The 17413-nt window shown below is 39.9% G+C and overlaps 1 protein-coding gene across 1 annotated transcript in view; it reads left to right on the forward strand.

Annotated features, from left to right (window-relative positions):
- Positions 1-17413, forward strand: part of cntnap5a (contactin associated protein family member 5a) — a 124210-nt gene that overhangs the window by 66141 nt on the left and 40656 nt on the right. Inside the window, exons 4-8 of the mRNA XM_060875764.1 lie at positions 3548-3695; positions 12141-12344; positions 13211-13395; positions 15503-15646; positions 16896-17169. Of these exons, the coding sequence (XP_060731747.1) occupies positions 3548-3695; positions 12141-12344; positions 13211-13395; positions 15503-15646; positions 16896-17169 (955 nt within the window). The remainder of the gene's footprint in view (positions 1-3547; positions 3696-12140; positions 12345-13210; positions 13396-15502; positions 15647-16895; positions 17170-17413) is intronic.

Consider the following 17413-nt stretch of genomic DNA (forward strand, 5'->3'; position numbering starts at 1 on the left):
GTCCACCCGCTTATAGACATGCGAGCAGTGTCCAAGAAGTCCAAGGACTGCTCCTGCTCCTCTGAGAACATACGAACATACCCCAGCTCATTATTACTGATATATCCATACATTGGTGTGTTCATTAGCTTAGCTTGTGTGACCAAGAAGCTTGTTAAGAAACTTGTTAAGTTTCTAAGCTACAGAATATCAGCGGCGGTTTGGGAAATCTCGCCGGATGTTGCTGCAACCGAATTATGGAAATTCTTTGAATTATGGAAATGAGAGGAAAACTTTTCCAACTTATGTTCTACATGTTATCACTTAATCGCTACACATTTACTTCTCAATTGTGGTATCATGTTTTTTTGCTTCAAATATTTCAGTCCCTTCAGCATTTATGTAAGTATTTATAACTTTTTTTTGTTTGTTTGTTTGTTTTTTTGGGGGATGGGGGGGGCACCATTATTTTTAATTCTCACTCTCACTCACTCATCTTCTACCGCTTATCCGAACTACCTCGGGTCACGGGGAGCCTGTGCCTATCTCAGGCGTCATCGGGCATCAAGGCAGGATACACCCTGGACGGAGTGCCAACCCATCGCAGGGCACACACACACACACACACACACTCTCATTCACTCACGCAATCACACACTACGGACAATTTTCCAGAGATGCCAATCAACCTACCATGCATGTCTTTGGACCGGGGGAGGAAACCGGAGTACCCGGTACCCGGCACGGGGAGAACATGCAAACTCCACACACACAAGGCGGAGGCGGGAATCGAACCCCCAATTCTGGAGGTATGAGGCGAACGTGCTAACCACTAAGCCACCGTGCCCCCCCCAACACGTTACTAGTATTAATGAATTAATTCATTTAGGCTGAAGTGTAGCCTACAGACTAACCTGTTTACAGCAGCGACGCATTGTAGGATTGGTGAACGCCAACCTGTAAACACAAAGACGCCGCACTGCGGGCGTGTTTCCGTTTATTCAAGTATGTGCGGCAGTAACGGCGAGTCAAGGCGAAAGCAAAACGAGTTTCTCAAAGTGGAAATATGCTCATTATTTCACTTTAGTTGAGCATAAAGACAAAAACCTTTTAGTCAAATGTAAGCTGTGTCTTTCTGGTTCGAAGATCCTATCCATTAATGGGAACATAAAAGAACGTTCTTTAAAAAAATAACTAAAAAGTTAAAACTCAAAGTAATTGAGTTACTTTTTGAATGAAGTAACTAGTAACTGTAACTAGTTACTATTTCTTAGTAACTAGCACAACACTTCTTACAACAATGTTGTTCTTACAACTTCTAACACATGTTTAACATCCAGTAATAACTTGATTCTCTAGAATATTTTCTTTTTAACTGGAGAGTAATAGAATCTTCCAAAATCGTACATGAATGAATGGGGAGTTTTTTTATTTTTTTTTTTTTAAATAAATAATCAAATAATCAAATAAATGTTTTGTTTGTGCAGTGCGTAATATATTTCTGCACAGAAACACATGAGGGGAAAAAAAATGGCTGGCATGAGAACAATGTAGGTGGCACAACAGATTTCTGAAGGAGTGTGCTGCACGATATTGTTCTCTTGCATTATTACGCATGATTTATTTGTCACAGTTTCTCATCAGACTGCATACAGCACGCTCCGGAAAAAAAAAAAAAAGAGAGAGAGAGAGAGAGAGAGAGAGAGAGAGAGAGAGAGAAGCCAAATAAAGTTGACATTTTCTCCAGTTCTTAACACTCAGTGTGATTCATTGTGAATCGTGTGGGTTTTTCTTAATCTGTTCTCATCTTCCTGTAAAGTGAGTCAAGCACTAATCACCAGGCATTAGTGGGATTAACAGATTAAATTATATAAAACTGTTGAGGCATTTATTTTAAAAATGTCCTTATTAGATGGTGCACTTTGGTATCAGGAGTTCAAATCTGGTTACAGTTGCCAGTACAGGAATAATACAACTCATTTCTTTAGATGTGTAACTGTCACTGGAATGGCAACCCTCAAGGGTGTATTTTGGGTACCTTTAGATTGTATTTTGGACTGTTTGGCTAATGCTTTTTTTTTTTACCCCCAAAACAACATACAGGTTTCAGGAGTTAAGGTTGTTAAGTAAGGAACCAAATGTGGCACCTTGGCAGGTTTCGGGATTTGAACTCACAACCTCCTGACCAATAATCTAAAGCTGTAATCTCTTACACACAATACAGTGTATAAATATAACAAATATATCATCGCTGTCGGGCGGAAACCTCGTATGTCCAAATTTGGTCAATTCCATATTTTTTCACATATCGATGCTACCGGTCAGTCCCCACGTGGGTCTGTTATTTTTACAAGTTATTAACCAATCTAAAGTCTTGAAAATAGCTTGAGCGCAAATCTCATAACTCCATTGGACACTTCAACTGTCCACCTCTTCCTCACTCCGTGTGAGAGCTTCACGGCATATTTCTCCTCAAGAAGAGTCGCAACGAATCGACACGTCTTCTGAGGTAAATGTCTTCAAAACACTGGGCTCAAAGAAAAGAAATCTTGACCCCCGCTAGTTCTGGTGCTCGTCTGAGGACAGGAATTTAGCGCAAGACAATCCACTGCAACGCGGACTAAACCCTGTGCACTGCAGATAAGGTATGGCGTTTTTTTAATTTCCTGAATAATAACGGTTTTGGAGATACGGGGATTCCGCCTGACAGCGACGATATACTAAGCATGTTACATTAGCTAAGAGACAAAGGGATGGGTAATAATTATGTTTTGGTAAAATATGTACATATATTCTATTCATCATTTATTCATTCTGCAGATTCATCCAATCTTGATGAGTTTCCAAATGAATATAAACAAGTAATTTATGTATGTTTAACTAACATATATTCATAGCAAAAAACCCAGTGGGGTTTGAATCCAAGATGCATTATTATTATTATTATTATTATTATTATTATTATTATTATTATTATTATTATTACATATAGTGTTGATAACAGCAAAACTCCTCTTATTGAAGCATAACATAATTTCCCTTTAAATTATTTAATCGATGCTTTGTTCTTTTCTAAAATCTGTCATTCATAAACACATCAAGGAAAAAATAAGTATTGGCACCCATTTGACCCTGGGTTCTACATAAAGTCTTTTTTGGGTGGGGGAGGGTGGGTTTAATTAATCATTTACAGAACCCCACATTTCTCACTTTCACACACACACACACACACACACACATAAAGTATTTGCTGTATGTAAGATAAATTAACAAAACTTAAACAAATGCATCCCAGTGCATCCAAATCACGCAAACTATCACAAAATCTATCGCAAACTCTATCACGGGAGCTTCATATCTGACTGTATGCATGAGAGTAAATATGACAGATTGCGGGAAGCTCATGAACCAGTGCAGCACTAAATGAGAAAAAAATAGACTAAACTAAACTATGAGTGGCGTCTGTTTCCAAGACGTTACGTGCGACACAAATGCACGGTAAACGATGTGACTTGTACAACCAAACCGTATACAATCTGCTTATTTTTCCTCTTTTTTTTCTTCCCAGAGATTGGTGGGGAACACGAATTCCGACAGTGCAGTCTATCACAAACTCAGTCAACCCATTCGAACCCGCTTTCTGAAATTTGTTCCTCTCGAGTGGAACCCCAGTGGCAGAATCGGGCTCAGGATCGACATCTACGGCTGCGCATACAGTGAGTACCTGATACGAGATAGATATGATTTACTGTTATATTCAGCAACAGCACTTGGAGTCACACACACACACACACACTTCACATGGAATAGCATGGAATTCATTTTAATCAGATTAGAGACATGCTGTCTTACCGGGTTTCGAGCCGTTGTGCTATTACATTTGTAATGTTTCTCTGTGTGGGAGCTTTGATTTGTGGTTTCGTATGATATACGAATTGATCTGCTCTGATTGGAGACCTTCTTTGGCTTTACAGCTATTACGGTAGCGTAAGAACAAGGCTGGTTCTGATACCGACTTAAAACGTGATCGGCTGCATGCCTACGTGTATTATTTTCACTTAAATAAGTCAGAACTCTGAGGTGGGGTTTCTGTATTTGTGTCACAAAATAAATCAAATAAAAAATACGAAAAAAAAATCAGCAATCCAATCTCGCCAGGCTTCGCCCCAAAAATAACCAATCCCAATATTTAAAAAAAGACACAAAAGGAAATTTAATTCCTAAAGTCAATGAAAAAGAGCAACAGAATCATTTTTAGTGACTCACTAGGAAGGAGCTGTTGGCCATTCAGTCTGATGAGAAAACAGCCTAAAATGCAGACGATAAATAAACTCGAAAGCTAATTAGTTTTTTAAAACAGCGCAGATATCTGAAGAAATAAATCTCTTTAAAATTCCGCGCACATTTTAAAGAGATTTTACGGGTTTTATGCTTTTATGTTTATAGCAGTGTTTGTACTTTTATGTTTGTAATAATAATAAAAACTTTTATTTCGCAGCTAAATTACATTTAAAATATCCGGTCTGGTTTACCGCGTAAGCATTAACAGGCAGACCTGACAGAATTAATCCTTGGTTTTATTTATTATAAATCAGCTATAAGTCGTATATCATGCAAGCTTCTTTTTTTATTGAATAGTGCTTTACTAATAGTCTAATATTTATTCTTTGTTGCTTATTCGCTTCAGAAACCAACTTTCTTCCCCCCGTACAAAACATCATAGAAAAACGGGCCAAGATTCAAAAGCACCAGTTTGCTTTCCTTTCTTCTGTTCTGCTCTTTATGTCCGAAGATGAATAGACGAAGGACGTTCGGCTTCTTAGTCCGAGTGCCATATTTCTCAGAGTGAGGATTTAAAATGCAGCTTACTGTATAACTAGATATCATCGATGATTTATCTTAAGTACTTACTGTAAAGTATATAATATTTATGACTTAATAATTGTACTATCATAGCAGCCAAACGCTATAAATAACAAAACCAGGAAGTAAATCCAAGGACTCAAAATATAATGTAAGAGTCATCACCGGTCGTAATAACGTCGCTGGCAATAGAATACTGTTGAAAAAAAAAAAACACCATATGCACTGATGAAGCTAATTTAAGATCTATTGCTACCTCCATCTGTAACACATTAGTCACAAATTAAATGCAAGTTCTGCAAACCGAAGCGTGATGAGAACCACATAGATGCTTCCTTGAACATGTTCGCTCAGATGCTGAGATCCTTTATGATCTTTACACTTACTCTCAAAGCCAGTGTTGGTTCAAAATGACGGGGCCCCGGTGGTTATGCTGAGGAACAGCAATCACCATAGGACTACTCTTAAAGGTGCTCAAAGAAAGGTGCACATTCTCGACATCCTTATAGGAAGCCCAAGTGTATCCTATGGTGAGGATGTTATTACCCAGTGGTCTAGGATGTGCCTGGACAAGGAAGCCCATTTTCCTCCATGGTAGATGTACTGAGGGTTACAGTATGTGGTTTGGTTTAATCATAGATCAAGGGCAGTTCAGCAGGCTCACCTTCATTGAGAGCAGCAAAATCAGCTGACTCACTACACTATATGGCCAAAAGTATGCAGACATCGGAACCATCACACAAATGTGGATTCCTTACCTAATCTGTGCACCATGGAGACGGCATTCACTAAATTCCAGGGGTTTTGTTACCACGACGTAAAGTGGGCGTGTTTCCGGAGGTCTTGGAAAAACGCCCTCTTTCAAAAAAAAGAGCATACCTACAAAGGACTAGTATTTATTTGTTTACTTGTATTTATTTTAGAAAACAAATAATCAACCAAAAACTACGGTTAGGGTTAGGGTTAGGGTTAGATTATCAAATAGGCCACGCCTACCCGATGACGCAATATCTGTTACACTGTTCTGAAATCCCTGGAAATAAGTGCATCCCCCATGGAGACATGGTGTGTGAAGGTTCATGAAGGTGGAAGTGTCCTGCATAGAGCCCTGACCCCGACCTTTGGGATGAACTGGAACAGCGACTAAACCCCAAACCTCCTCACTCTTAAAACATCAGTGTTTAACCTCACTAATCCCCTACAGCCAGGCTTTAACATTAGGCAATAGGCCAGGATGTTCAACAAACACAAGTGGGTGTGATGGTCCGGTGTCCACATATTTTGGTCCTATAGTGAAAATAGACCAGTATCCCACGGCTCGGATGCTAAAACCGGAGGAAAAACCAGGAATAAGGTGTTTAAGATTCCAGAGAGATGCCACACATGGTGCGGTGGTGTGGTGTTACAGCTGATGTAGATCACATCACTGTCTAGCAGTCTCTGAAGAAAGGTCATCAGGCATTGCTCTGGGTTTAACCGCTTCATTGAACACCATCACGAACAGCTTTCTCCTAACGCCTGTGTATATTATGGGTTCTTGCTGGTTTCAGGAACTCTAGCTATGACATAATGGTTCATATTTAATAAAAAAAAAAACTCTCATTACTGTTGTTTTATAATGACCATTTGGGTTGATAGGTGTGACCAAGTCAAGCAAATGATCTACTACATACAGTATGTGCATCCAAACAAACACACTTAACGAACATATGGCCAATGCTGTATAAACCTGCCAGCATCTTTTTGTCAGTGAAAATGAGACTCTCAGGTGTTTAGTTGTTATGGATTTTAATTGCGTTCTGCCTAAAGAGCTGAGGAAACGCCGTCCTTTCTGTTTAACCGGATATGTATTGCAGTATATGTTTAGAAACTCTGAAAAAGCTTTGAAATCATAGTGTTTTATATCTTACAACAAATTTCTATATATAAAAAAAAAAAGGAAATGTGTTTGTGCCGTTTGTGATTTTTATTGACCATGGAAAAAGAATTCTTGTTGGAAAATTCTAGATGTTCTAAACATGGTCTATACAGGGAGTGCAGAATTATTAGGGAAGTTGTATTTTTGAGGATTAATTTTATTATTGAACAACAACCATGTTCTCAATGAACCCAAAAAACTCATTAATAGCAAAGCTGAATATTTTTGGAAGTAGTTTTTAGTTTGTTTGTAGTTTTAGCTATTTTAGGAGGATATCTGTGTGTGCAGGTGACTATTACTGTGCATAATTATTAGGCAACTTAACAAAAAACAAATATATACCCATTTCAATTATTTATTTTCACCAGTGAAACCAATATTACATCTCAACATTCACTAATATACATTTCTGACATTCAAAAACAAAACAAAAACAAATCAGTGACCAATATAGCCACCTTTCTTTGCAAGGACACTCAAAAGCCTACCATCCATGGATTCTGTCAGTGTTTTGATCTGTTCACCGTCAACATTGCGTGCAGCAGCAACCACAGCCTCCCAGACACTCTTCAGAGAGGTGTACTGTTTTCCCTCCTTGTAAATCTCACATTTGATGATGGACCACAGGTTCTCTATGGGGTTCAGATCAAGTGAACAAGGAGGCCATGTCATTAGTTTTTCTTCTTTTAGACCCTTTCTTGCCAGCCACGCTGTGGAGTACTTGGACGCGTGTGATGGAGCATTGTCCTGCATGAAAATCATGTTTTTCTTGAAGGATGCAGACTTCTTCCTGTACCACTGCTTGAAGAAGGTGCCTTCCAGAAACTGGCAGTAGGACTGGGAGTTGAGCTTGACCCCATCCTCAACCCGAAAAGGCCCCACAAGCTCATCTTTGATGATACCAGCCCAAACCAGTACTCCACCTCCACCTTGCTGGCGTCTCAGTCGGACTGGAGCTCTCTGCCCTTTACCGATCCAGCCACGAGCCCATCCATCTGGCCCATCAAGACTCACTCTCATTTCATCAGTCCATAAAACCTTAGAAAAATCAGTCTTCAGATATTTCTTGGCCCAGTCTTGACGTTTCAGCTTGTGTGTCTTGTTCAGTGGTGGTCGTTTTTCAGCCTTTCTTACCTTGGCCATGTCTCTGAGTATTGCACACCTTTTGCTTTTGGGCACTCCAGTGATGTTGCAGCTCTGAAATATGGCAAAACTGGTGGCAAGTGGCATCTTGGCAGCTGCACGCTTGACTTTTCTCAGTTCATGGGCAGTTATTTTGCGCCTTGGTTTTTCCACACGCTTCTTGCGACCCTGTTGACTATTTTGAATGAAACGCTTGATTGTTCGATGATCACGCTTCAGAAGCTTGGCAATTTTAAGAGTGCTGCATCCCTCTGCAAGATATCTCACTATTTTTGACTTTTCGGAGCCTGTCAAGTCCTTCTTTTGACCCATTTTGCCAAAGGAAAGGAAGTTGCCTAATAATTATGCACACCTGATATAGGGTGTAGATGTCATTAGACCACACCCCTTCTCTTTACAGAGATGCACATCACCTAATATGCTTAATTGGTTGTAGGCTTTCGAGCCAATACAGCTTGGAGTAAGACAACATGCATAAAGAGGATGATGTGGTCAAAATACTCATTTGCCTAATAATTCTGCACTCCCTGTATATATATATATATATATATATATATATATATATATATATATATATATATATATATATATATATATATATATATATATATATTGAGCTCATGAAAAAATATACATTTTTGGTAAAAATCTTTCATAAAATCTTTTTCAAATTGTTCAGTCAAAAACCCAGGGGTCGGCAACCAGCGGCTCATTCTCTTTCGTCCCTCTGCTGCGGCTCCCTGTAGATTTGGAAAATAGATATTTAATTTAAATTTATTTTATTTTAGTTAGTTAGTTTTTAAAAAAAATGTCATTCTAAATTCTAAGATTATGATGCTCTTGTAACATTAAAATAAACCGTGTTTAATTTGTTTGTCGCTCAAAATATGCGTCATAACTGCCAACTTGCGAAATCCGACACACAGAAGCAGACGCATTTTTGGTTTTGTGCAGCAGGCAAGTTAAAATTTTGATGTCATGAATACGAAGAGGACTCAATTATACATTCACTCACTCACTCATCTTCTACCGCTTATCCGAACTACCTCGGGTCACGGGGAGCCTGTGCCTATCTCAGGCGTCATCGGGCATCAAGGCAGGATACACCCTGGACAGAGTGCCAACCCATCGCAGGGCACACACACACACACACACACACACACACACACACACACACACACACACACACACACACTCTCATTCACTCACACACTACGGACAATTTTCCAGAGATGCCAATCAACCTACCATGCATGTCTTTGGACCGGGGGAGGAAACCGGAGTACCCGGAGGAAACCCCCGAGGCACGGGGAGAACATGCAAACTCCACACACACAAGGCGGAGGCGGGAATCGAACCGCCAACCCTGGAGGTGTGAGGCGAACGTGCTAACCACTAAGCCACCGTGCCCCCCTCAATTAGACACTGAACATTTTATTTGAAAGTGACCTTCAACCCAGCGTCTTTTTCGTTAAAGTTAGTTCAAACTGTTCAAAATATTTTTGTTTGCCTGCAGAAATAAAATGTCGTTTACTCGGTAGCAGTTCATTGATTTCATAAATGCAACACACTACAGTTATTTTCTATACTTTCCATAAATGTAAAAAAACGATATATTCAGTGTTATCTTCATTTTAGATGTCAAAAGGTTTTGTGGCTCCCTGTGTTTTTTTTTCTGTGGGAAACAGGTCCAAATGGCTCTTTGAGTGTTTAAGGTTGCCGACCCCTGCCCTATACAGTGAGTCACTAATAAAGAACATGCATAATAAATGATTTTTATATAAAAGAAAAGGGCAAACGGTCTTGCTTTCTTTTTTTTTTAGGATTTTTTATTTATTTATTGATATAGCAAATCACTAAAACGGAAGTAGACACCATTAAAACAGCATTAAATTACTTTTATCCTATCAGCAGAATACTGCTGACCTACATTTATTTTCTGGTTTAGTTACTCGTGACACTGAGCTCGTAGGACATCCTGAAGGACGTTACACTGACGTAAGGACAGATGGAATCCACCTGAAAATGAGGAATACATCACAAATGATACAAAATCATACAGACAAACATGACAGACATATGTCTGCTCTGTAGCAAGACTAAAACATGACTGACTTTAAGATTAGCTCAGTCTCTGGGAAACCTCGAGGGTGGTGTCCACTCGCTTTACCTACTTCGAATTTGAAGAATCGCCAAATAATTTGAACCTATTGTTAGTTATTAATTAAAAGATCAAGTGATAAAATCTCTCCTTCATTCCTTTCCATTTCTAATTAGTCACGCCATAAAAAGAGGGATTAAGTAAACCGGGTAAAATAAAACCTCAACCAATGAATGTGCTCGATATTTTTCTTTCTTTCCACGTACAGTACGACACGTTTTGTAACATTATATATATATATATATATATATATATATATATATATATATATATATATATATATATATATATATTTTATAGATATCCTAAAAACTATATAAAATATATAACATGCATAACTTCAAGTTAGGGGGACACGGTGGCTTAGTGGTTAGCACGTTTGCCTCACACCTCCAGGGTTGGGGGTTCGATTCCCGCCTCTGCCTTGTGTGTGTGGAGTTTGCATGTTCTTCCCGTGCCTCGGGGGTTTCCTCCGGGTACTCCGGTTTCCTCCCCTGGTCCAAAGACATGCATGGTAGGTTGATTGGCATCTCTGGAAAATTGTCCGTAGTGTGTGATTGCGTGAGTGAATGAGAGTGTGTGTGTGTGTGTGCCCTGCGATGGGTTGGCACTCCGTCCAGGGTGTATCCTGCCTTGATGCCCGATGACGCCTGAGATAGGCACAGGCTCCCCGTGACCCGAGGTAGTTCGGATAAGCGGTAGAAGATGAATGAATGAATGAACTTCAAGTTAATAACACTGTTCATATTTACCTCCAAGCCATACATGATCTCTGCATCAGTGTCATTTTGACTCGTTTTAAAAATGTATTTATTTCTGATTCTTTTTTTTTTTTTTTTTTTTTAAGAAACAACTGAAAACTGAAAACAGCTGAATGCTGGGGTTTGTGTAATCCTGACATCCTCACATGGCCAGAAACAGGCCGAAATCGGTGTGACGGGTGTCACCTTGAGTTGCTTCCAAGCACTAGAACAATGTCACTTCCTGTACCAGTGGGCTAGAATTCCTCATGCACTTCCTGCTGTCGACAGCGAATTCCCTTATTTGACTTAATCCGGGCTGTAGCTTGTTAGGAAAAATTGATATCTAGCTGATGCTGAGCAGTTTCGATCTCAGAGTCAGAGATAGTTTGTCAGCAAAAAAAACAGGCCACAGAAAGAACCAAGACTAAACACACGTACATAATAATGATTACCCGTTTATCACCTCTTCTTTCCTTTCTCCTTGCCAGAACGCTGTACAGAAAGCCTGGATTAAAAAAAAAAAATCTCCTTGCACTTTTACTCTCCGAGGTCTTTGATAGGTCGTGACTTAAGCCGCGTTTGAACTCCGACGTGTTCAAAGGGAAGTTCAAAGTTAACTCTTGCGCGTCTTTTCAAAGTCTCTTTCTTTGTTTGCTCATCTGCCCTTCAGGATGAAGGCAGGTACATGTTTGATGTTTGCATTATTTATCCCCGATAGAAATCCCTTTCACATAATACTAAAATAATCCAAGACGTAATTTACACCACGGCTATTGGAGAAGTTTGCGGTTCGCTCTCGGGGGAAAATACGTCACTGATTTACTCACTCACTCACTCACTCGTTTTCTACCGCTTATCCGAACTACCTCGGGTCACGGGGAGCCTGTGCCTATCTCAGGCGTCATCGGGCATCAAGGCAGGATAAACCCTGGACGGAGTGCCAACCCATCACAGGGCACACACAGTCTCATTCACTCACGCAATCACACACTACAGACAATTTTCCAGAGATGCCAATCAACCTACCATGCATGTCTTTGGTCCGGGGGAGGAAACCGGAGTACCCGGAGGAAAACCCAGAGGCAAGGGGAGAACATGCAAACTCCACACACACAAGGTGGAGGCGGGAATCGAACCCCAACCCTGGAGGTGTGAGGTCGAACGTGCAAACCACTAAGCCACCGTGCCCCCCGAAAATACGCCATTGGTTTCAAAATAAATATATTAGTATCATTGGTATGTTTTTAAATGAGTTACAGTTACAGGTTACAGGTATGTTTCACAACTGACTGAAATCATCATTTCCTCTTTGTACCTTTCTTCTCTGCTGAAGAATCGTACGTGGCGGATTTTGATGGCAGAAGCTCTCTGCTGTACCGGTTTAACCAGAAGTCCATGAGCACGGTGAAGGACGTGATCTCTCTGCGCTTTAAGAGCCGACAAACGGAGGGCGTCCTGCTGCACGGAGAGGGACAGCGAGGTGATTATATCACGCTGGAGCTCCACCGAGGGAGACTGGCTTTACACCTCAACCTCGGTAAGGAGCAGCTCATCAACAACTACTGAAATCTACTGAGCAACCTTAACCTCATCCTCATCCTCATCCTGCAGCAGTTTGATTGAAAACTTGCTTTTATTTAATTATGAAAAAAAAAAACCAAATGATGATTCAAATCATTCAGTTCAAATAACTTTTATATGTACAGGTTGGGAACAGTTTCTAAAAATCTGGCAACCCTTGAGCAAATCCTGTACAAGCAGGACATTAGTATAGATTTTAGATTTTATATAAGGACTGTCCAAAATAGCCTAATCGAATAAAAACATTATTTTAGGTCCAAAACTCGATTCTGTTCTGTTTTGGTGTTTTCCCAGTTTTTCCTTCAATCAAATAAAGTCTCGGCTTTCACACTGTCAATATTGTTGTGAAATTTAGACAGCAAATATAGATTTGCTGCTCTCAAGCGAGATAATGCATCTGCTGTTTTTGAGGAAAAGCTGCAATTAGCTGTGGCTCGAGAGCGATGCGTTTCTCAGTACTCTTGTCTGGGGAAAAAAAGTGTGAATGTTACCTTATGTCAATAAATATTCTAATACGTTTTAAACGTTGGTTAAAAATACGGCGCAGCCACAATACGGTTCGATGTTCTGTGTAAAATTTAAGCGATAGTATTAACCAGGAATCGGAGACATTCCTTTGTAGAGCAACTTTAAGTTCTTTGTATTTGTTTGCTGTGTTTATGCTAGCACTAGCTACTCTTCATATACTCTAGGTCTAAAATTCGACCTTAAGCTTGTTGACGTTTATCCTCTCACTATACCGTCCACATGTTAACCCTGTTTGGAGGAAAATCCGACCCTGTGATGCGCTGCTTCTTACACCATCTCGTCTCTCTGTGCCAGATGATACCCGGGTCAGGTCAAGCAGCGGCCGTATGGTGGTCACACTGGGCAGTCTGCTCGATGACCAGCACTGGCACTCGGTGCTGATCGAACGCTTTAACAAGCAGGTCAACTTCACCTTGGACCGACACACGCAGCACTTCAGGACCAAAGGGGATGGAGACTCTCTTGAGGTTGACTATGAGGTAGCTTTCCTTGACCTTTTCCTTCTTTTCTCGGTAGATTTGAAGTCGCTGTTGTTGCCAAAAAAAAGAACAAGCGGCTCTTTTGTTGTTGTCAGAATGTTATCTGTATATGAGCTGAACATTGGGGTGATTGGGGTATGGGGAGATATTTAGTGATATTTAGTGTATCGAGGTTCAGATACATTTCATATTCGACACCTTCACGTCTCTATACCAAATTTTAAAGCACATATTTAGTAGTATAAATTCCCATTAATAAAGTTTATTGATCCCAAATTAATATATATATTTTTTAACCAATCATTTATGGAGAAAAAGAAAATCTACTACGATGTACCTGTTTCTTTAAACTATAAAATAACACAATAATTATGATCAAATTATCACTCTTGGTCCTATGGGTGGAGAAAGGTGTCAGGAGTTCTGTGTGATAGTAAAATATCAGCAAGAATCAAGGGGAAGGTGTACAGGACAGTGGTGAGACCAGCCATGCTGTATGGTTTAGAGACAGTATCACTGAAGAAGAGACAGGAGTCAGAGCTAGAGGTAGCCGAGCTGAAGATGAGGTTCTCTTTGGGAGTGACGAGATTGGACAGGATTAGGAACGAGTACATCAGAGGGACAGCTCATGTTGGACTTTGGGGGATAAAGTTAGGGAGGCCAGATTAAGATGGTTTGGACATGTTCAGAGGAGGGAGAGTGAGTATATTGGTAGGAGAATGTTGGACATGGAGCTGCCAGGCAGGAGGCAAAGAGGAAGGCCAAAGAGGAGGTATATGGATGTAATTAATAAGGATATGAAGCTAGTGGGTGCAAGTGTTGAGGATGCAGAAGATAGGGATAGGTGGAGAGAGATGATTCGCTGTGGCGACCCCTGAAGGGAAAAGCTGAAAGAAGAAGAAGAAGAAGGCCCTAAGTGGCCCGGGTTCGAGTTCTAACCCTGGATAAAACAGGAGGGCTGCTTCAGGAAGGGCATCCATCATAAAAACCTGTGCCAAAGCAAGTGTACGGACCAGATGTGGTCCACTGTGTTGACCATAAAACAGGGAGTGGCGAAAGACCAACAATAATAATTCAAAACGAACTGAAATTTAACCAACATACAAAACAAACAAGCAAAAAACATTTGTGATAAAAATGTAAACAATATTTAGTTGATTTTTTTCTTAATTAAATTCTAATCATACAGGAGTCACATCATGATAAATACAGCAATATAGTACTGCTGCTTTAAAAAAAACAAAAAAGGTATAATAATACTGGATTTAATTTCTTAAAAAAATAAAAAGAAATAAGAACAAATAAATAAACAAATAAAACCTGAAAACTTTTTAGGGTTCGGTTTTAATTTCATTTCATTTTTGAACAATTTATATATAAGTATTTAAATTCAAAACCAATTCAGTTGCTTTCAGTTTAAAATACTGAAGGAAAACCAATCAAATAAATAAATAATAATAAAAAAGAAACGCAATATCCACATAATCACTGGGTCAATATACTGTACTGCCAGAATTCAGCAAGAAAACGAGGAAAACTAAATCTCAGACTAGAACATGTGTATCTGTGATTAAAACAAAACAGACGAACACAGGAGGACAACAAAAGGGGTGGAGACGAGGCCAAAGGAGAACCCAAAACAAAAAGCATGGTAAAAAAAAATGACTTCTGTTGCCATGGGAGCCACGATGCGAAGGGGGAACGTGTGAGATAAATATTTGATCATCATGTGCTTTTGCCTTCTGTTGCTTTAGTTGTAAGAATCAGACTCCTGTAGCAAAAACCCACGGATGTTCTTGGTGTAGCTCTTTTAGATCTGCCACGTTGCTTGGCGAGTTGCAGTCGATCGATTTAAATATATTTATTTCTATTTTTTTATCTTTTGTAAACTCTGAAGATTGAGTGAGTCACTGCAGAACTTCTCTAAGAGATTTTCCTCTTTCACTGGGTTATCTTTATACTGTACTTAGATTTATTCGATTTTTTTTTTACAGCTTTTTGTAAAGAAAACAAGATCGTCTTTAAAGGACGGTTATACACAATGTGCTACAGAGAGGTTCAAAGAAAATCTGGCTAACTTTAGCTTCTTTTTGAACTGTCCTCAAAGCTCAGCTTCGGCGGGATCCCGCTACCGGGAAAACCCGGAACGTTCCTCAGACGCAACTTTCACGGCTGTGTGGAGAATCTCTACTACAACGGCGCGAACATCATCGACCTCGCCAAGCGACGCAAGCCACAGATATACACAGTGGTAAGTCTTCAGGTCCTAAAGTCTTGTCTTTTGAACAATTTCACGCAGCTGAAAGAGGAAAACTAAAAACGGCAGTGGAATCTTTGCCATCGAATTTCATTTTCGCCATGGCAACTAACAAGAGAAGGATTCTTATCGTAGGTAAATTGCTCGCATTTTTTTTTTTGAGTGACGTCTTAAAAAAAGACGTCTTTTTTTTCTTCCACGTCTCTCGAACCTGTTTACTCCGTTTGGTGTAAATTTAACCCTAACTATAACTCTAACTCCTTCGCAGTCATGTTCATACAGTAATTACCCTCTGCTGTCAATCAAGAGGACGTCTAAACTCTTCCTCTGACCTTGCGATTAAACTAACAAGCTAGTTAAGACTTTTTCAAAGATAAAAAGAGAGACAGAAAGAGAGAAAGAGTATAAAAGTGGTCAAATTGGCAGCTCTCGTGAGGCGAGCAGGTCCTTCGAGGTTGTAGTTCACTGATCTGGGATCAATGAGGTACCGGTAACCTTTTCACGCTTACGTGAGCTTGTGTCCTGAGGATGTGACATTTATCCGGACCAACTGCTCTCCACTGTGGTTCCATCCTTCTGACTCAACCCTTTTTTTCTTTCACTCATTCCTGTTTTTTTTCCCCCCGGTCTCTCTTCCATCTCAACAGGCTTCTGTCAATGATTCATCGTATTTGGATTTCACTTTACCAAATGGGCTGGAAATTATAACTAATACATTTTACTAGTACACAGGGTTTAGTAATGAAATAACCGAATTTTTCTCCTATAAAAAGCTGTTTTTTTTTTCTTTCACTCCGGAACATAACACTTGAGATCCATTAGAAACGTTAGAAATAGACACTAATTGACATCCTTGTAAGAAACTACTGTATGTCTCCGCATCATTTTGTCCTTCATAATGCCGAATGAAAAGTTAAACACAAAACAACACAAAAAAGTTACCTGGTTGAGGTTTTGCACAGTTAATAAGGGAAATACAAATAAGGGCCGTGAAGTCTGTAACAATCTAACAGTTCTCATTGTCATGAAAGAAATGAACGATCCTTCAATGCTTTTGCCTTTTATTTCTTTTCTTTTTTCCGTATAAACAAAACTACTAAACATACCTGAAAGCAGCTTTGAAGAAACCGTCATTAAAATTATTCATGGAGAGAAATAAGGTTGACTTTGGGCCCCTGTGTCCTTTTGCCATTCTCCGTTGGCGTGTAATCTGACATACGACTTGGCTTCGTTTCTGCTTCAGGGAAATGTGACCTTTTCGTGCTCGGAGCCGCAGCTGGTGGCCGTTACCTTCCTGAGCTCCAGCAGCAGTTTCCTGTCCTTTCCAGCTCCCGTTCCCTCTCTGGATGGGCTTTCGGTCCGGCTGCAGTTCCGAACCTGGAATCCCGACGGCCTGCTGCTGTCCAGTCGACTGGCGTCGGACCCGGAGCAGCGTTACCTGCTCCTGCGCATCAGCAGCGGCCGCCTTCGCCTCACGCACCATGCCTCAGACCTTAAAACTCTGGAAGTGTCTACTGGTACGCAAACAACTTCATGATCAATTAATTTCTCTGTTATATTGTTTTATTTTCAGTATTATGTCCTTTATAAAGTCGTTTAATGCATATTTTACTGAAATTCTCTTATTTACTTATATACTCTCATGTTTTCTCACACATCTTCCTCAAACAGCATGTTTATTTCCATAAAAAATGAATTCTACTGCACAAAACTGATCGAAGTGATTATAAGGGCGTTTTATAATCAGCTTATCGTTTGTAT

The sequence above is a fragment of the Tachysurus vachellii genome, chromosome 8 (assembly GCF_030014155.1).
Source record: "Tachysurus vachellii isolate PV-2020 chromosome 8, HZAU_Pvac_v1, whole genome shotgun sequence".
NCBI lineage: Eukaryota > Metazoa > Chordata > Actinopteri > Siluriformes > Bagridae > Tachysurus > Tachysurus vachellii.